The following is a 15069-nucleotide window of genomic DNA, read 5'->3' as shown; positions in this document are numbered from 1 at the left end:
CCACCTGTACGCTCCTGGATGAGTTGAAAAGGAAGAAGTTTCTCGTTGAGTAATAAGTAATACCAACAATATAATACATCCATGAGTGAAATAATATGGTCAAACTATTTTTGCCTTCGATATCCACATACTAGGCAAAAATGAATGATAGCAATGTATGAGGTTCTGTAGGTGAATTGCAGTGGGAAGGAAGAGGTCAAAGGAAAAAGGTGAAAGGTTGCAAATGTGATCAAGGTCTTTTATAGGCAGGTGTGAAGATAGAACCATAAAACTAGTGGAAATTGTTTTGAGTACACTGATACGGTTCAGTGATAGAAGAATTTGATTAGGAGACACGGTATATGAAAACATAATAATAAAACTCCTTTGTACAACCAATAGGTGCTGATAAAAAAAATGACAAGAAAGATCATTTGTTCCTTTCGTCTTTGGTGTAAGTATACCAGTCCAGACTGGAGGACAGTCTTCCTGCTTGCGCTTCTGGCCACCTTGATGACTGCTTACCTGTCCATGGGTACCTGAAGCTTCAGTGGGTTCCTTCCATGGGCATTGGAACCACAAATCAGTAGCAGCTCAAAAAACAGAGAGTGTCAGAACATAGGGAGAAGGCAGTAGAATTGTTGGAATACACTCACAGAGGTTCTGAGACCTGCCAAAGTTAAAGTCTGTATATTTTAGCACATTTGACCAGATGGCACCTACTTGAACAGTTTGAGTCAGAAGGATCTCAAAGAAAATCTAATTCTGCGCAGTAAAGCCTGGTCACAACAATGATTTCATGTCCTACAATCAGTTGGGGAATCAGTAAAAGTTCTTTCTTTTATTTTCACCTGACAGAGCTTCAAGTGGTTGAAGAATATTTAATTAGAATCATCATCATCATCGTTATGTGTGAAATTCCATTAGACATTTAGTGCTTAATGAAATCTTTACTACCATTAGGAGAAAGGTCTGACAGTTCTCATTGTAGAGTGAATGGTCCCTATTACATGCGAAATACCACAAGACATATAAGTTATTAATTAAATCTTTACTGTCATTAGGAGAAAGGTTCTACTGTTCTTATTTTAGAGCTAGTGATCCTGAAGCTGGGAGAAAATATAAAACCCATTAGTGAGTAGCAAACTGGGATTCCATCCACAGTGTACGAGCTTGTACTGCTCTGTCATTGCCTGCACATGTAGGATGATTAAAGTTGGAGAAAAGGGAAAGATTCATGACATTAAAGAACACATGCTGAAGATGTTCTGGTTGGTGAGGAGATTTGAGGCTAAAAAAAAAATAATTGTGTTACGTTTGTAGTTGAACTTGACTTCCTTCCAGTCTAGAAGGAGAAAGCTATTGAATGTAAAGGGAAGTGTGTGGAGGAAATGGTGACCTTGCCATGCAGGACTAAGCTCATGATTGTTCTAGAAATAACACAGTTCTTTAAAGCCCCGTCTGGAGTTGGACCTCAGGGGTTAATCTTGGTTGGCCACCCAGGTATTAGCCAGAAGCCCTTAGGCAGCTTACTTAAAACTCCTTTTGTCTCAATTTCCTGGTCTATAAAACATGGAACACAACAGTACTTCTTGTTATAGGCATTGAGATAATGCAATTAATTAATTGCATTCAGCACATGGAAAGCTCTCTATAAATGCCAACCATCATTATTATGGCTCCAGTAGTAACAGAGCAGGTGGGATTGAGTTAGAAGCTATTATGAGTAGTGCCTCCATGAACAAGTACATACAAACATCACACTGAGACCTTTTACCAGTTCTTTGTGTTACACACCCAGATCATATGCTAGTAATATTTTAAAGATTATTATTATTATTGTTTGGCATACTGAGGATTGAATCTAGAGCCTCTCGAATGATGGTCCACATTTATTACTTAAGTCATGCCTCCAGCCCTTTGTGTCTTTTTTTTAGGACGTAAGAGCATCCTAAATTTGCCCAGGATGCCCTTGAACTTCTGACCTTCTGCCTTTGCCTTTTGAGTTAGTGGGGTTATAGGCATGTGCCACCATACTTGCCTTATTTGGGGGGGGGGCTCATGCTGGTATTGTTTTATTTGATTTTTGTTTTTTTTGTTTTGTTTTGTTTTTGTAATTCTGTACTGTTATCCATATTGGCTAAAACATTTTTCATTTCTGTGTAGTACACAATGAATCCAGTTTCTGTATATTCTCAGCAATACTGGTCAATTTCTATTTTTTCTTTTTTTTTGGTCGGTCATGGGGCTTGAACTCTGGGCCTGAACGCTGACCTTCAGCTCTTCAGCTCAAAGCAAGGACTCTACAGCTTGAGCCACAGCACCACTTCCAGTTTCTATTTTTTCTGATAGAGTCTATACTGATGAGTATGAAATAACGCCTGACTGTGGTTTTTCCTTAATGATTAGGGATATTGAACATCTCTTTTTTCTTTTTTATTGTTTTTATAGAGGTGATGTACTGGGGGGGGTACACTTTTGTATGGTAAAAAGTATACATATTGTTTTCTTTTTTTCTTTTGTAAGTCTTGGGGTTTGAACTCAGGGTCTGAGCACTGTCCTTGAGCTCATTTTGGTCAAGGGTAGCACCCTACCACTTGAGCCTTTTTCTGTGATTAATTGGACATAAGAGTCTCGTGGAGCTTCCTGCCCAGGCTTGTTTCAAACTGTGATCCTCAGACCTCAGCCTCCTGAGTAGCTAGGATTACAGGTGTGAACCACCGGTTTCCAGCAAGAGTACATTTCTTTTTGGACAGTGTTACCTCTTTCCTCGCTCTCTCCCTTGAGCATCTTTTTATGAGCTTTTTGGTCACTTGTTTTTCTTGTTTTTGGAAGAATGCCTATTCAATTGTATTGCCCATTTTAAAATCAAGGTGTTAGATTTTTGTCACTCAATAGTTGGGGTCATATATATATTCTGAATATTAACCCATCACCAGATATATGAGGTGCAAACGTTTTCTGACAGATTCCTCAGAAAATGGTTTCCAATGGAAGCCAAAGGGGCTGTCTTTCTTCTTGAAGTAGGACATAGCAGAAATCTGCGATCTACTCTCTTCCTTACTTCACTCTCGATTATGGTGTCCTTTTCTGCAGGTGTGTGGCAGAGAGCAGGGGAATAGTCCTCAAAGAGTTATGTCCTGCCTCGGTAATATGGCATACCGCTGGTCCATGACACTGTGCAGTACGGGGAGTCTCTCTGTTGTTCGCATCGGAATCATCATAAAGACTTCTGAACCAGGTCGCTCCAGAAGGAGTGTGGAGAATTAGCCAAGCGAAGCGGGTATGTGAACAAATAGAAGAAAATAGACTCGGAAGGAGGTTGGCACCCAAGTCTTCCAGCTGGGCAAGGTGGCCAGCAGGATTCAGACCTCAGAGAAGATGTCAGTGATCAGGGTTAGAATGCCAGTGAGATAGATTTTAACCAGGGGAGGAAGATATTTGAGTCTTCACCCTACCAACAGCTTGATCTTGAGTCCGAGGATTCATCATTAGACTTGTAGGTCTGTCTAAATGACACCTCCTTATCTCCTAGAGCAATGGACAGAAAATAGAGCAGCTCCATCGGATCACTCTTGTTTCCTTTGAGATTGGCTTTTCAATCAACGAACTGAGGCTTCTGTCTGAAGAATGTGTGAAGGATGCATGAAAAACGTTAAGGTAGATGGAGAAAAGAGGCTCAACTGAAGAGTAACAGTGCTTTCCAAAGAAAGACCCGCATATACAGAAGATGTCTGTGTTGGTGACACCTGTTTTTCCCCATAGAAAAAACAACTTGTTTTCAAGGCTAGAACTATGCTCAAGTCATCTGAGTTGACTCTCACCTGCAAAGGGACTGAAACCTAAGACATCCTCAGAAGTTAGACATCCATTAGAAGTGAAGGAAGTGATATACAAAATGTTGAGAGGGAATGATACGATTTTAACATGACAAAGAATTAAGCTGCTGTTCAGGAACATCAATATTGGTTAGGAAGTGACTTCATCCACGAATGTACTTAGTTGATCTTAAGCTACTGAGAGTCAGGCATATTCCGGGTGCCCAGCTTCACACACTACAGTTTCATCTCTTTCTAGTATGGTAATAAATTGCGTGGGAACACAGATCAGGGGTGCTGGCTGGGGGTAATCATAAAAGTTATGACCCTGTCATGGCTGCAATCATGTCAAGCTAAATCTCCACACCGTGCTAATGAAGTGCAAACTAGTAATTGTAGCTTCTAAATTGCTTGGAGAACAAGCCTTTTCTGGGGTCTTTTCTGTCACTTTCTGTTATTGCTAAGTGTTTTCCTCCCTGAAACTTTCTCTTCAAAATTAAATGCTGGGCACAAATCTCATACTGAGGCACTCTTCTTCATGTAAACCATAACTTTGGAAACTTTTATACAGACTGGTGATAACTATGTCATGTAGAGAAAATAAAATTTTATTGAAGTACAGTTATCCAGGTGAGAAACAGTGACTCATTAAGTGATAGGATCCAGCCGTGAAATTTAATCAAGGATGCCATTATGATTACCTAATTCTGTGATTACTTTCAATATTGTAACCATCAATGATATGTCAGTTATCTTTAGCAACCGCAATCAGATATGAAATAACCTCACTACGTTAGTGACAGATGCAGGGTAATGCATGCATGTAGAGGGTACGTTGGTGCATGCATTCGCAATGAAAAGAAGTGCCAAGTTATCATACTAGATAAATCACATAATGGACAATGGGAACGTTTGTGAACTGTGAAGTAGGTGTGGAGCTGGGAATTTTCACTAGTTCTGTGAATCAAAGGAAGTACTAAAAGTCTCTCAGGCCCAATGTTGTCAATTCTAAAATGGAAATAATAATAGGTGCCCAGTCAGGTATGTGTAGGAATTAAATCAAATAATATAAGCAAATTAGTAAAAGGAGGAGGAGGAGGAAGAAGAGAAAAAAAAGAAAGGAATAGGAAGAGGAAGAGAAGGAGGAGGAGGAGGAGGAGGAAGAGGAGGAGGAGAACAGAGAACAAAAGAGTAGCTGGTACATACTATGTGTTATTTATTTACTTATGTATTTATTCTTGTCAGCACATGGGTTTGAACTCAGAGCCTTATACTTGCTAGACAGGTACCCTACCACTTGAGTCATTCCCAAGACACTTTGTGTTGGTTGTTTTTCAAATAAGATCTTGTGCTATTGCCTGGGACCAGCCTCTGATCGCCATCTCCTAAGTAGCTGCAATTTCATGTGGCCTGAGATGGGCTTATTAGCAATGGTACTAAGGCAGTAGTGTTCAGTCACAGGAAGTTCTACTGGCCTCAAGCAAAAAAAAAAAAAAAAAAAAAAAACTCTTCATGGCTCCAGACTGAGACTGAAAAGAAAGATACTGGAAGAAATAGACACCAGAAAGAGATGCATCTGATTTAAAAGCATGATAAGGATCCTGAGAATGTGAGAGTTGTACTCCCCTGTGAACAGGAACCATAAAGGAAATAACAGAAAGACGATATGAGCTAGTTGAGGGCAGGGTCCCAGGTTTCTGTTCTTCTCCCTGAGGCTCAGGATCTGCTGATAACCCATCCATCTCTCCAGCCACATGCACGGCCACCCACCCCTCCCTCATCCTCCATCACTGACTACACTCAGGACCAGCTTTACAAAGGCACCGAATTCCACTGGTTCCAGTAACTGGACATGGGGAAGTCATGTACGGTGCTCGCCACTTTCTGCATAATGTGGTTGGCTTTATCGTCATGGGCATACGTGGGATAGCCCAGTTTCCCTAGAGCTTGCGACTGAGCATGGACGATATAAGACATGAGTCCTTGGCGCCGGTATTCGGGTGCGGTGCCTCCCATTCGCAGTTCCCCAGCGTGGTCCATCAGGGACCAGGCCACTGGGCTCCCCTCAGGCCCTAGCAGACAGAAGTTGGGAAAGGTCCGAATACATCCCTCGATGAACCTCTGGCTCCTCTCATTGCCACTGTAACTCCAGACTTTATTCACCAAGGCAACATGGGTAACATCCAGTGAAGAGAGTTTAAACATCTCCGGATTGCTGTTGGAAACAAAGGAGAAGATTGCCTCTACACATGACACCTATCATGGAATATTGTATTTGTTTTTTTGTGTGCTGAGAAGAAAAGGAAGCACATCGAATGATGTCTACTCTGCTGCCACACTGCCTGCGTTCCTAGCAACCCTGTCACCATCATTTGAGGCTGGGTAAGCTCTTACTTTCTGAATTAAGCACACCTGCCTTGAAGAACCATTGTGAGACTCGAACGGGGCAGCTGTGGTAGGTGCTTAGAATTAGACTCTGCCATCGTCAGCACCACATAAAAATTATTTACATGGGCTGGGAAGGTGGCTCAGTGGTAGAGCACTTGCCTTGCATGCATGAGGCCCTGGGTTCGATTCCTCAGCACCACATAAGCAGAAAAAGCCGCAAGTGGCGCTGTGGTTCAAGTGGTAGAGCGCTAGCCTTGAGCTGAAGAGCTGAGGGACAGCGCCCAGGCCCAGAGTTCAAGCCCCATGACTGGACCCCCCAAAAAAAATTATTTATAGTGGTTTTGGTTTGCTTCCAGCGTGAGTTCACAAGTTAGGCAGCTCAAGTGTGATTGTTGGTGAATATTTTCAGTGTATGTGGAAGTACCACATTTCTTAGGGATGTAACTGGGAAGGTAATCGTGAAGCAATAGGAGATTGCCCTAGCTTTCTCTAATCAAGCCAAGATTTAGGGTCCTAGCATGCACTTCACCCTAAGAGAATGACAACCAGAAAAATGTAAACAGACAGAAAATTACAAGAGCAAAGAACTTCACACACAAGGATGGAAACTTCCAAGTGCCTTTCCCCCCAACCCCCATCCTGCACCTGCAGCACGGCTAAGCCTCGAGAGTGGTCCGTGCCTGCCGAGGACCCAACCAGAGAGGCTGCAGCATCCCGATGCAGAAAGCTTTCACAGCGCTGCCATTCAGTCCAGACCAACGCCAGGAACTGTGTGTGCCCTGCCAGGGACACACTTCCCACGGGAGATCAGCGCTGGTGCTGACCGAGAGCCCAGACCCCTCCTCTCAGTTGAGAAGGAACACCATACTTGAAGAAGGGAAAGAGGCCAGAACCCTTTCTCATCTACACCCCTGCTTCAGGAAGAAGGTCACTGGGACCAACACTGGTTGGGCAGTAGCACTCTGGATCCTCCTAGCTGTGGAAAACCCTGATCTGCTAAGAGACAGCAGGGACAATGTCCACGCACCTGATAGAGCTCTACCCGGAGGTCTCAGCCCAGATCCCCCCTCTACCCCACCCCAACCAGGGGCCAGGCGCGCACCAATCCACTGAACATGAGCCAGCCCAGGACCAAGAGTGCGCCAGTCCGGGGCCACAGCCCCTCACCTCGGGGGAAGTAGATGCTAGTCCTGACCAAGAAGGTTCCAATCCGGGATTCCAGTGGGGACAATCTCCCACGCCATCTTGTGGGAGCCCATTGCCTCCGAGGCCCACACACTTGGGCGGGGTCGGCCTCCCCTTAAAGCATGGTGGGACTCTGTGCCCCCATCCCAGGGCTCAAATGAGACCCAGGCGCTGGAACGCTGCTCCTGGCCCCTCTGGAAATAGATGCTAGTCCAGGGCTCATGCCAGAATGAGATCCTCCTTATTACTAGTAGAATTGGCCCCACCGTAGTCACAGAACAAGGCCAAGACTGCTGTGTGCCACATAATCTAAATCTAGACCAGAACACCAGAAAGCCCGCTCACCACAGAGCCCTAACAACTGACCCAGGCCCATTACACTGTCTGCACCACCCAGAGTTAAGATTGCCAGATGCAAAGACCAACAGAGATCTATCCAGTGAGCCACACTCCACCACCACACTTCACCAAAACCTGAATGACCTTGACAAGCCCTGAGCTCAAATGCATAAATCACAACTGAAGATTATAAGATTCATGAACAATCAAGACAACAAACCAAACCCAAAAGCCGACAACAATCCAGGGAAGGATCTAAAGGAGAATGAAGAAGAAATGGAAGACAAAAGAACCATCAAAGAAATGGTAACAAAACTGTCTGTCAAAATAAAAGGGGATAGCCAAAAACAAATAGAAGAATGCAAGGAGGAAATGAGAAAGAATACATAGGTTTCCCCAAAAGATATGGAGAGAAAAACACATTTCATTAAAAGATGAAATTAAGATCATGAGAACTGACCTCAAAAAAGAATTTGGAAGCTAAAAGTTCAATTTCTCTATTTCAAATCACAGTGGAAAGCCTAAACAATAGAATTAATGAAACTGAAAATAGAGTATCAGGAGTTGAGGCTAAAAACAGGAATAGAACAAAAAAGCGAAGTCATGGAATGAACAATGAGAACATAGTAAAGGGAAATCCAAGTACTTACAGACTCAATCAAAAGATCAAATTTATGCATACTTGGGATGGATGAGGGGGAAGAATTCAATACTAAAGACATTGCAAACCTATTCGATAAACTAATAACAAAACTTCCCCAATCGCAACAGGTAAAATCTACAAACTTCCAGTTCTACTCACTATTACACTAAATGTTACTAGTTTAGAACTAAATTAGTTCTAAATGTAAATGACAGAAGATTTGTAATTTGTTCAAATGTTTTTGTTGAAGAATTGTTCTGTGAATTCATCAGCCACATATATATTAGACACACACTGTATATTAGGCATGATTTTTAACTCTTCAGAGAATCTATTGGGAATAAAAGAGAGAGTATTCCTTGAAATATTATTGGGTGAGGATGCAACTAATTTCACATCACCAAAAGTGTGAAGAATGACTTGGGACTGACCTTAGGTGTGGTGGTTAATCATCTAGTCTGATAATGCAACATTGGACAGAAAGAAATCAAGAAATTGAGTCAAAATTGTATAGGGTAACAGGTGAGATATTTCAGGTAAAGGTGAGTTAATCTGAGAGTCCTGAGCTTGTCATAGGAAGACAGGAAGAATGTCAAGTAACATTGCAGAAGAGGTAATATACAGGTGCAAGGAAAAGAGAGAAAGAAGGGATAGAAGAGAGCAAGGAGGAGTATACATAATCAAGTGATAGTATATGCATGCATGCAGGGAAAATGTCATTTACTACATGCAAGTAATATACACCAATTAAAGTGTTGCATGAAAGCATTGTTGTGGACCAAGATTTGCACATCACACAAGCATACCATACTGAATGTCAACATGGAAGTCCTAATACTAAAGTTCCAGTTCATTAAACTGAAAATGAATTGTCCTCTGACCTTTGGAGGAGGCAGAGGAGTAAGTATTTTCTAGCTTTCTGAAACAGCTCAGTTCCAATGACATCATAAAGAAACTGCCTCTACTTTCATCTTTACAAAAAGCAATGTGAATAAACTGGTGTTAGTAAATCAGTTCCTTTTTGTTAACTGCTCTATATTCATCTTCCTACCTTATCAGAAAAGTAACTATGATGTCTGGGACAAGCAGAAAAGGTCAAAAGCTATGTACATATGACCAGATAAGATGATGTTAAGCGAAATGAACCCCAAGGTAGGTACACAAGTGGTTTTTTTCTTTCTTGCTATTGTTCCTAATGTATTTATAATGCACCATGTGATTTTTTTTTGTTTCTTTGTATGTTCCTCCCCCATGGTATAATCCCTGTTTTCACTGTATTTGATGTCGGTCCCCTGCATCTTGTATATACACTTCTCTAGCTTGGGGAGGAGAAGGGAAAAAACAAAATGCTTAAATAGGAATACAGGTTGACCCATTGTAACAATGAGAGGTACAAGACACTATGTTGAAAAAGGAATTTCACAATTTAGGCGGGCGGGGGGAGTGTAGTTGTGGAGGTGGGAGGGAAAGAAGGGTAGGGAAAAAACGAAGAGGTAACAATACTGGATAGGAAATGTATTCATTACCTTGCTCATGTAACTATAACCACTCTGTACAGTATTTTTACAATAAAAAACGTATTTTTTATAAAAAGAAATGACAAATCTGCTTTTTTTGTTTTTGCTTTCATTAGTCATTCTGTATCTATAAGACCAACTTCAATGTTTACTCTATCATAAAATTTATTCTGCTTTATAGAATAAGTAGTTGTCTAATTCTAGAATCATGAATAAAAATCAATTAAAACTGAGCACTGGATGACATGCCTGTAATCCTTAGAGGATGATATCTGGTTTGTAACCAGCCTTGGCAGAAAAGTCTATGAGACTCTAGTTCTAAAATAACCTGCCTCTAGGCAGGCTAGAGGCATAGTTCAAGTGATAGCGTTCCAGCCAATCAAGCCGAGGAAATATAAGCCCTTTAGTTCAAACACTGATAGCTCACACACACACAAAGCCTGTCAACAAAAGTGACCATTTTGTTTTTAACTAGAAAACCAGGATTGTGGATAAGAACGTGCAAGAGAAGAAGTAAGTTCTAAAGGTAGGTGGAATCTGGTTTGACAAGAAATATGTTCATTATCTTACTTATGTAACCGTAACCCCTTTGTACATCAGTTTTCCAATAAATTTTTTAAATAGAGAATAAAGAATAAAAAAAGAAGTTCAGAAGCATTTCAAGGTGAGATGGAATGAACTACATTTTTTAAGCAGGAGAAGAATATAATTTAAGTTAAAAGTTAAAGTTTGCTCAGACTGCTTTGTGGAAAATAGATCATAGAGAGGTTAGAGCAAAGGCAAAGAGAGAAGGTAGGAGGTATAGCAGGTTAAATGATAGCCCCTCAATAAGACACACTTGTGCAAATGTTCTTGTTTAGAAAAAAGGGTCTGCATAAAACTGGGAAAAGTAAAGGAAGGAGTGACATTGTCCAAAAGAGAAACACACAGATTGCCTGAATTGTGAAATGGTACCCTATCTGTATGACACCTTACTAATGACATTAAAATATATGTGTGTGAATATATATATATATATATATATATACATATACATATACATATATGGGTCAGTTGTGGTGCTTGAACTCAGGGCCTGGAGCTGTCCGTGAGCTTTTTTTGTGCTCGAACCACAGCTCCACATCTAGTTTTTGAGTGGTTAGTTGGAGATAAGAGTCTTAAGGGGATTTCTGCCTGGACTGGTTTCGAACTTTGATCTTTAGCTCTCAGCTTCCTGAGTAGCTAGGACGATAGACATGAACCACTGGCACCCAGCTTAAAATTGTATTTTAAAAGAAGGGTCTGCATCTACAATAATCCTTAAGGAGCTCAATGTAAAATTGTTTTGGTTATCTTGTGAATCTTAAGAGCCAGGTATTTAGAGGGGATACAAGTGAATGATGCAGCAAAGGAGGCACCAGAAGTGGGAAGAGGGAAGAAAGATTCCCCTCTCTAGACTTCAGAGGCAAAATGGTTCTGCTGCTCTCTTGCTTCTGGATTTCTAGATTCCAAAACTAATTAAATGATTGAAAACAACATTATAATTGTATCAGCTCTTTCCTAATACAGGAGGCAACATCATTATTGAGAAGTGTGATTAGGACAGATTGGATATTATACATACATTGACTTTGGTTTGAAATGATTGAGTGAGACGTTTTCCCAACCAACAGCCAAGGAGCCAATTTCATTACTGTGTCAAATCTCATGTACAGAATGCATTGTGTATGCTTGACTTTGCCCAAATTATCTGCCACAAGATTCTCTATCACCTTATCCAGACTGGACTGGAAACCTAGATGAAGAAAATGAGGAAACAATGAAATACCCTTGCTCATTTTAACACTTTTGGAAAGCTCCCCAGTGGAGACAGAAGTGCATGCACACAATCATCTAAACTTGTATTTAGTCATGATAACTACTGCATTACCACATTTTGGAAAAATTTGGATAATAACATCTTTCCTGTATATATCAAATTACACTTATGACTGTCAGTGGAAATAAAGTTTAGACATAGTAACTTATTAGACATTAAAATTCATTAGACTCTGTATGCAGCTGCTGGCTATTACAGCCATATCTTCAGCTCCAGAAGCACTCTATTCCAGTTGTGAATATTTCAATTAGCTGATGTTGGAATTTTTAGCTATCAGAAGCCTCAGTGAACTCTGGATAGTGCTACTAACCCTGAACCTATTCTCACTGGAGGGGAGGGAAGGACTTTCTCTGGTGATCCACTAGAAGGTCAGTGATTGGTGGAAAGAACAGTCTATTTTCATGGTCTTCTGTGATTGATGCAGACAACTTGGGTTAGCATGTTGCACTGTGATATTCCATCATCAGGCCCAGCAGGTTGCTTCTCCTGAATGGAATTTTGTGCCTACTTTTGATCTTTATCAGTAGTAGAGAAGGCTGAGCAGGGCAATAGGAGGAGAAGATAGTGAAAAGTGAAGCAACTCCATCCTGGTGGAATTTAGCCACAACTATGACAAGAAGCAGTTGAGAAGGCAGCTGAAGAATTCCAGAGAGTAACTTGGGCAGAAACAAAAGGAAGCAGAGATGGCAGAGACAAGCAAAGATGGTGGAAGCAGAGAAAGCCAAAGAGAGCAAAGAGCTGAGGCGAAAGAAAGAAGGCTGTAAAGAACCAGGGAAGACAAAGTTGGCCCTGGGTACTGGAAGAGCTCCAGGGAAGCCACACCAAGAAAGAAATCTAGAGATCTAACACTAGCCACTGTCAAGGTCTAAGTGTTTAGATATTCTGGGCCTGACACCTGTAGCATGTGCTGCTATATAGCTGGCAATGGAAGCAACTGAAGACTGTGTAGGAGCTCTAACACTCGTGAATGCCCTGCTGTTGCTGCTGTCCATACTGCTCTTCACTGCTGCTGGAAGCTAAGAATTTATCATAGCACCAAGTGCCAAGGTCATCATAATTGAAGGCTAGAGTGATAAACCTCCAAACTAAGTTCTTAGACGCATTAATCTCTGGTTTCTAAAGCCAGAACAGTAGGCCTCCTACCTCTCAGGGATTTGAGCTGTAAGTTTAGGCTTACCAGTGAAGTTCCTAGGATCTTAGCATGCTCTGTTAATCTCCCCTGGTTCCTATCTGGTAAGCAAAAAGACTGTGACAATCTGATTGGTAATACTTTGAGATGCTTTGCAGACATGACGGATAAAATCAAGGTAGCAATTTCCATGATATGTCTCATTTAACCTTTAAGGACTCAGTGTTAGAGGACTACTATAATCATTTTTATGATACTGACAGCCAGGAATACTATTTGTCCTAGATCGTACAGCTAGTAACAGGCCCAACAAGGTTGCCTTTTTTGAGGTCTGACTCCAGAGGATACATTCCCATTTGCTAAAAGGCTCCTTTGTGAGGGGGGACCAAGATGGCGACGGGGCAGTAGAGAAACGCCACAGCTCTCTCCAACCAAAAAGAGAGTTCGAGTTCCAACGCTTAATCTCCCCAAGAGACCGACAACAACAAAAAGATGAACACTCAGAGAAAAACCAGAGGCAGAAAATAACAAAAAAAGAAAAAGAGGAAAAGAAGAATTTCAGAACAGAGAAAAGCGAAGACCCCTCCCCCAACCTTTACAGGCCACGCGGCAGTGCGCCAAACCACCGGCCAGCCGGCCCGGCGGGGGCTGCCGGAGCCCCAGAGTCACAGGGGGCCGCTTGCAGATCACCAGGTACTGGTTTGCAGAACAGTGGATCACCAGGAACAGAGAAACGTACCAGCCGGGAGTCTCCACGAGGATCCCACCCCCACCCCTCACTCTCCACCGGAGCAGAGAGGCTCCATCCCGCCAAAGCCGCCCGGCACCAGCAGCGCGACAAAGGAACCTGTCGGCAGACCACCCACCCGATCACAATCGCAACGACCCGGCGGGGGCCGCCCGGGTCCCAGAGGCACAGGGGGCTGCATGCAGATCACCCGCGCAGAAGTCGCCTGAGGCACCAGAGTCAGACCCACCGGATCTCTACAACCCGCGAAGAAGCCGCCTGAGCGTGGACACTTTTGAACCAACAGCTTTGACGGAGGCAGAGACAGAAAAGAATCACACAGAGCCACCACTGCCCAACCCAGCCCGCAACCACCCCAACTGAACTCAGATTGCAACAACAACTGATGACCTGCACCACACAGAAACAACCAGCTCCAGGGTGAGTACCCCACAGGGGACAGTGTATCCCTCAAGGGAGACAAGAGCTGGAGGGAATCCCCAGACCCTGACCTAGACTCCCTACCCCAACACCCGGACCTCAGGACCCACTAAAACTGGGAACTGTTCGAGAGCTCCACCAGACGGTGGAGCACACTCTCCTGGCCAGACCAGAGCAAGAGTACCCCTGGAAGGGAGCCTAAATGCCCAAGCCAGGAACAGCACCCCTGGGTCAAGACTACCAACAGTAGAAGAAATTTGAACTGTGTCCCCCAGGCTGCATAACCTAGGTGGTATACACATCAGCACAGGCCTAACGGGCGCGCTCCAGGCTGTATAACCTAGGTGGTATACACATCAGCACAGGCCTAATGAGCGCGCTCCAGGCTGGGGCCGGAACCAGGCCCGGGGATCCGGCGCCTGAACAACACAACCAACTCCTCCCAACTGAAGTAAAAAGCTGAGCATACACCTCAACAGAGGGGAGAAAATCAGGAAACAATACTCCCTGGGAAGCACGCCTGTGACAACAAAAGACCTGGAGGCCCAGGACAAGAGAAGCCCAAATCCCACCAAAACTCCACCCATATACCCTAGGCTGGGAATTGGGCAACACAGGCTGCCAGCATCTGATAGTAAGCAGGAGCTCAGGCTGTTAAGGTGGCTCAGCAATAGAGTGATAGTCTTGGATGTATGAGGCCCTGGATCTGATTCCTCAGCATCACAAAAGCAAAAAGGGTCAGAAGTGGTGCTATGGATCAAATGGTAGGGTGCTAGCCTTGAGCTGAAGAGCTGAGGGACAGCACCCAAACCTAGAGTTCAAGCCCACAACCAGCCCAAAACAAACAAACAAAAACACATCAGGAGCCCATACCAGACTCCAGTATTTGGGAGAGTGCATCCAGAGCATCTGATCTTCACAAGAGCACCCATAGGAGCAAACACAAGCAGTCTAGGATGCTCAACCCTTCCAAAGGTGGGAATTGCCAGCAATCTACAGCAGAGAGCTGAGAATCCTAAGTAAGTCAGAATAGCAGCTGGAAATA

General features: G+C 43.0%; 1 protein-coding gene across 1 annotated transcript in view; it reads right to left on the bottom strand.

Moving 5' to 3' along the window:
* Positions 1-5573: 5573 nt before the first annotated feature.
* LOC105995257 (glycine N-acyltransferase-like protein Keg1) overlaps positions 5574-15069 on the bottom strand; it is a 20883-nt gene continuing 11387 nt past the window's right edge. The window contains 3 exon segments of the mRNA XM_013028964.1: positions 5574-6012; positions 6235-6259; positions 11479-11643. Coding sequence (XP_012884418.1) covers positions 5610-6012; positions 6235-6259; positions 11479-11643 — 593 coding nt within the window. The 3' untranslated portion in view covers positions 5574-5609.

This window comes from Dipodomys ordii, unplaced genomic scaffold (assembly GCF_000151885.1).
Source record: "Dipodomys ordii isolate 6190 unplaced genomic scaffold, Dord_2.0 Scaffold117, whole genome shotgun sequence".
NCBI classification, from domain to species: Eukaryota; Metazoa; Chordata; class Mammalia; order Rodentia; family Heteromyidae; genus Dipodomys; species Dipodomys ordii.
This window is presented reverse-complemented; position numbering and strand designations above follow the sequence as displayed.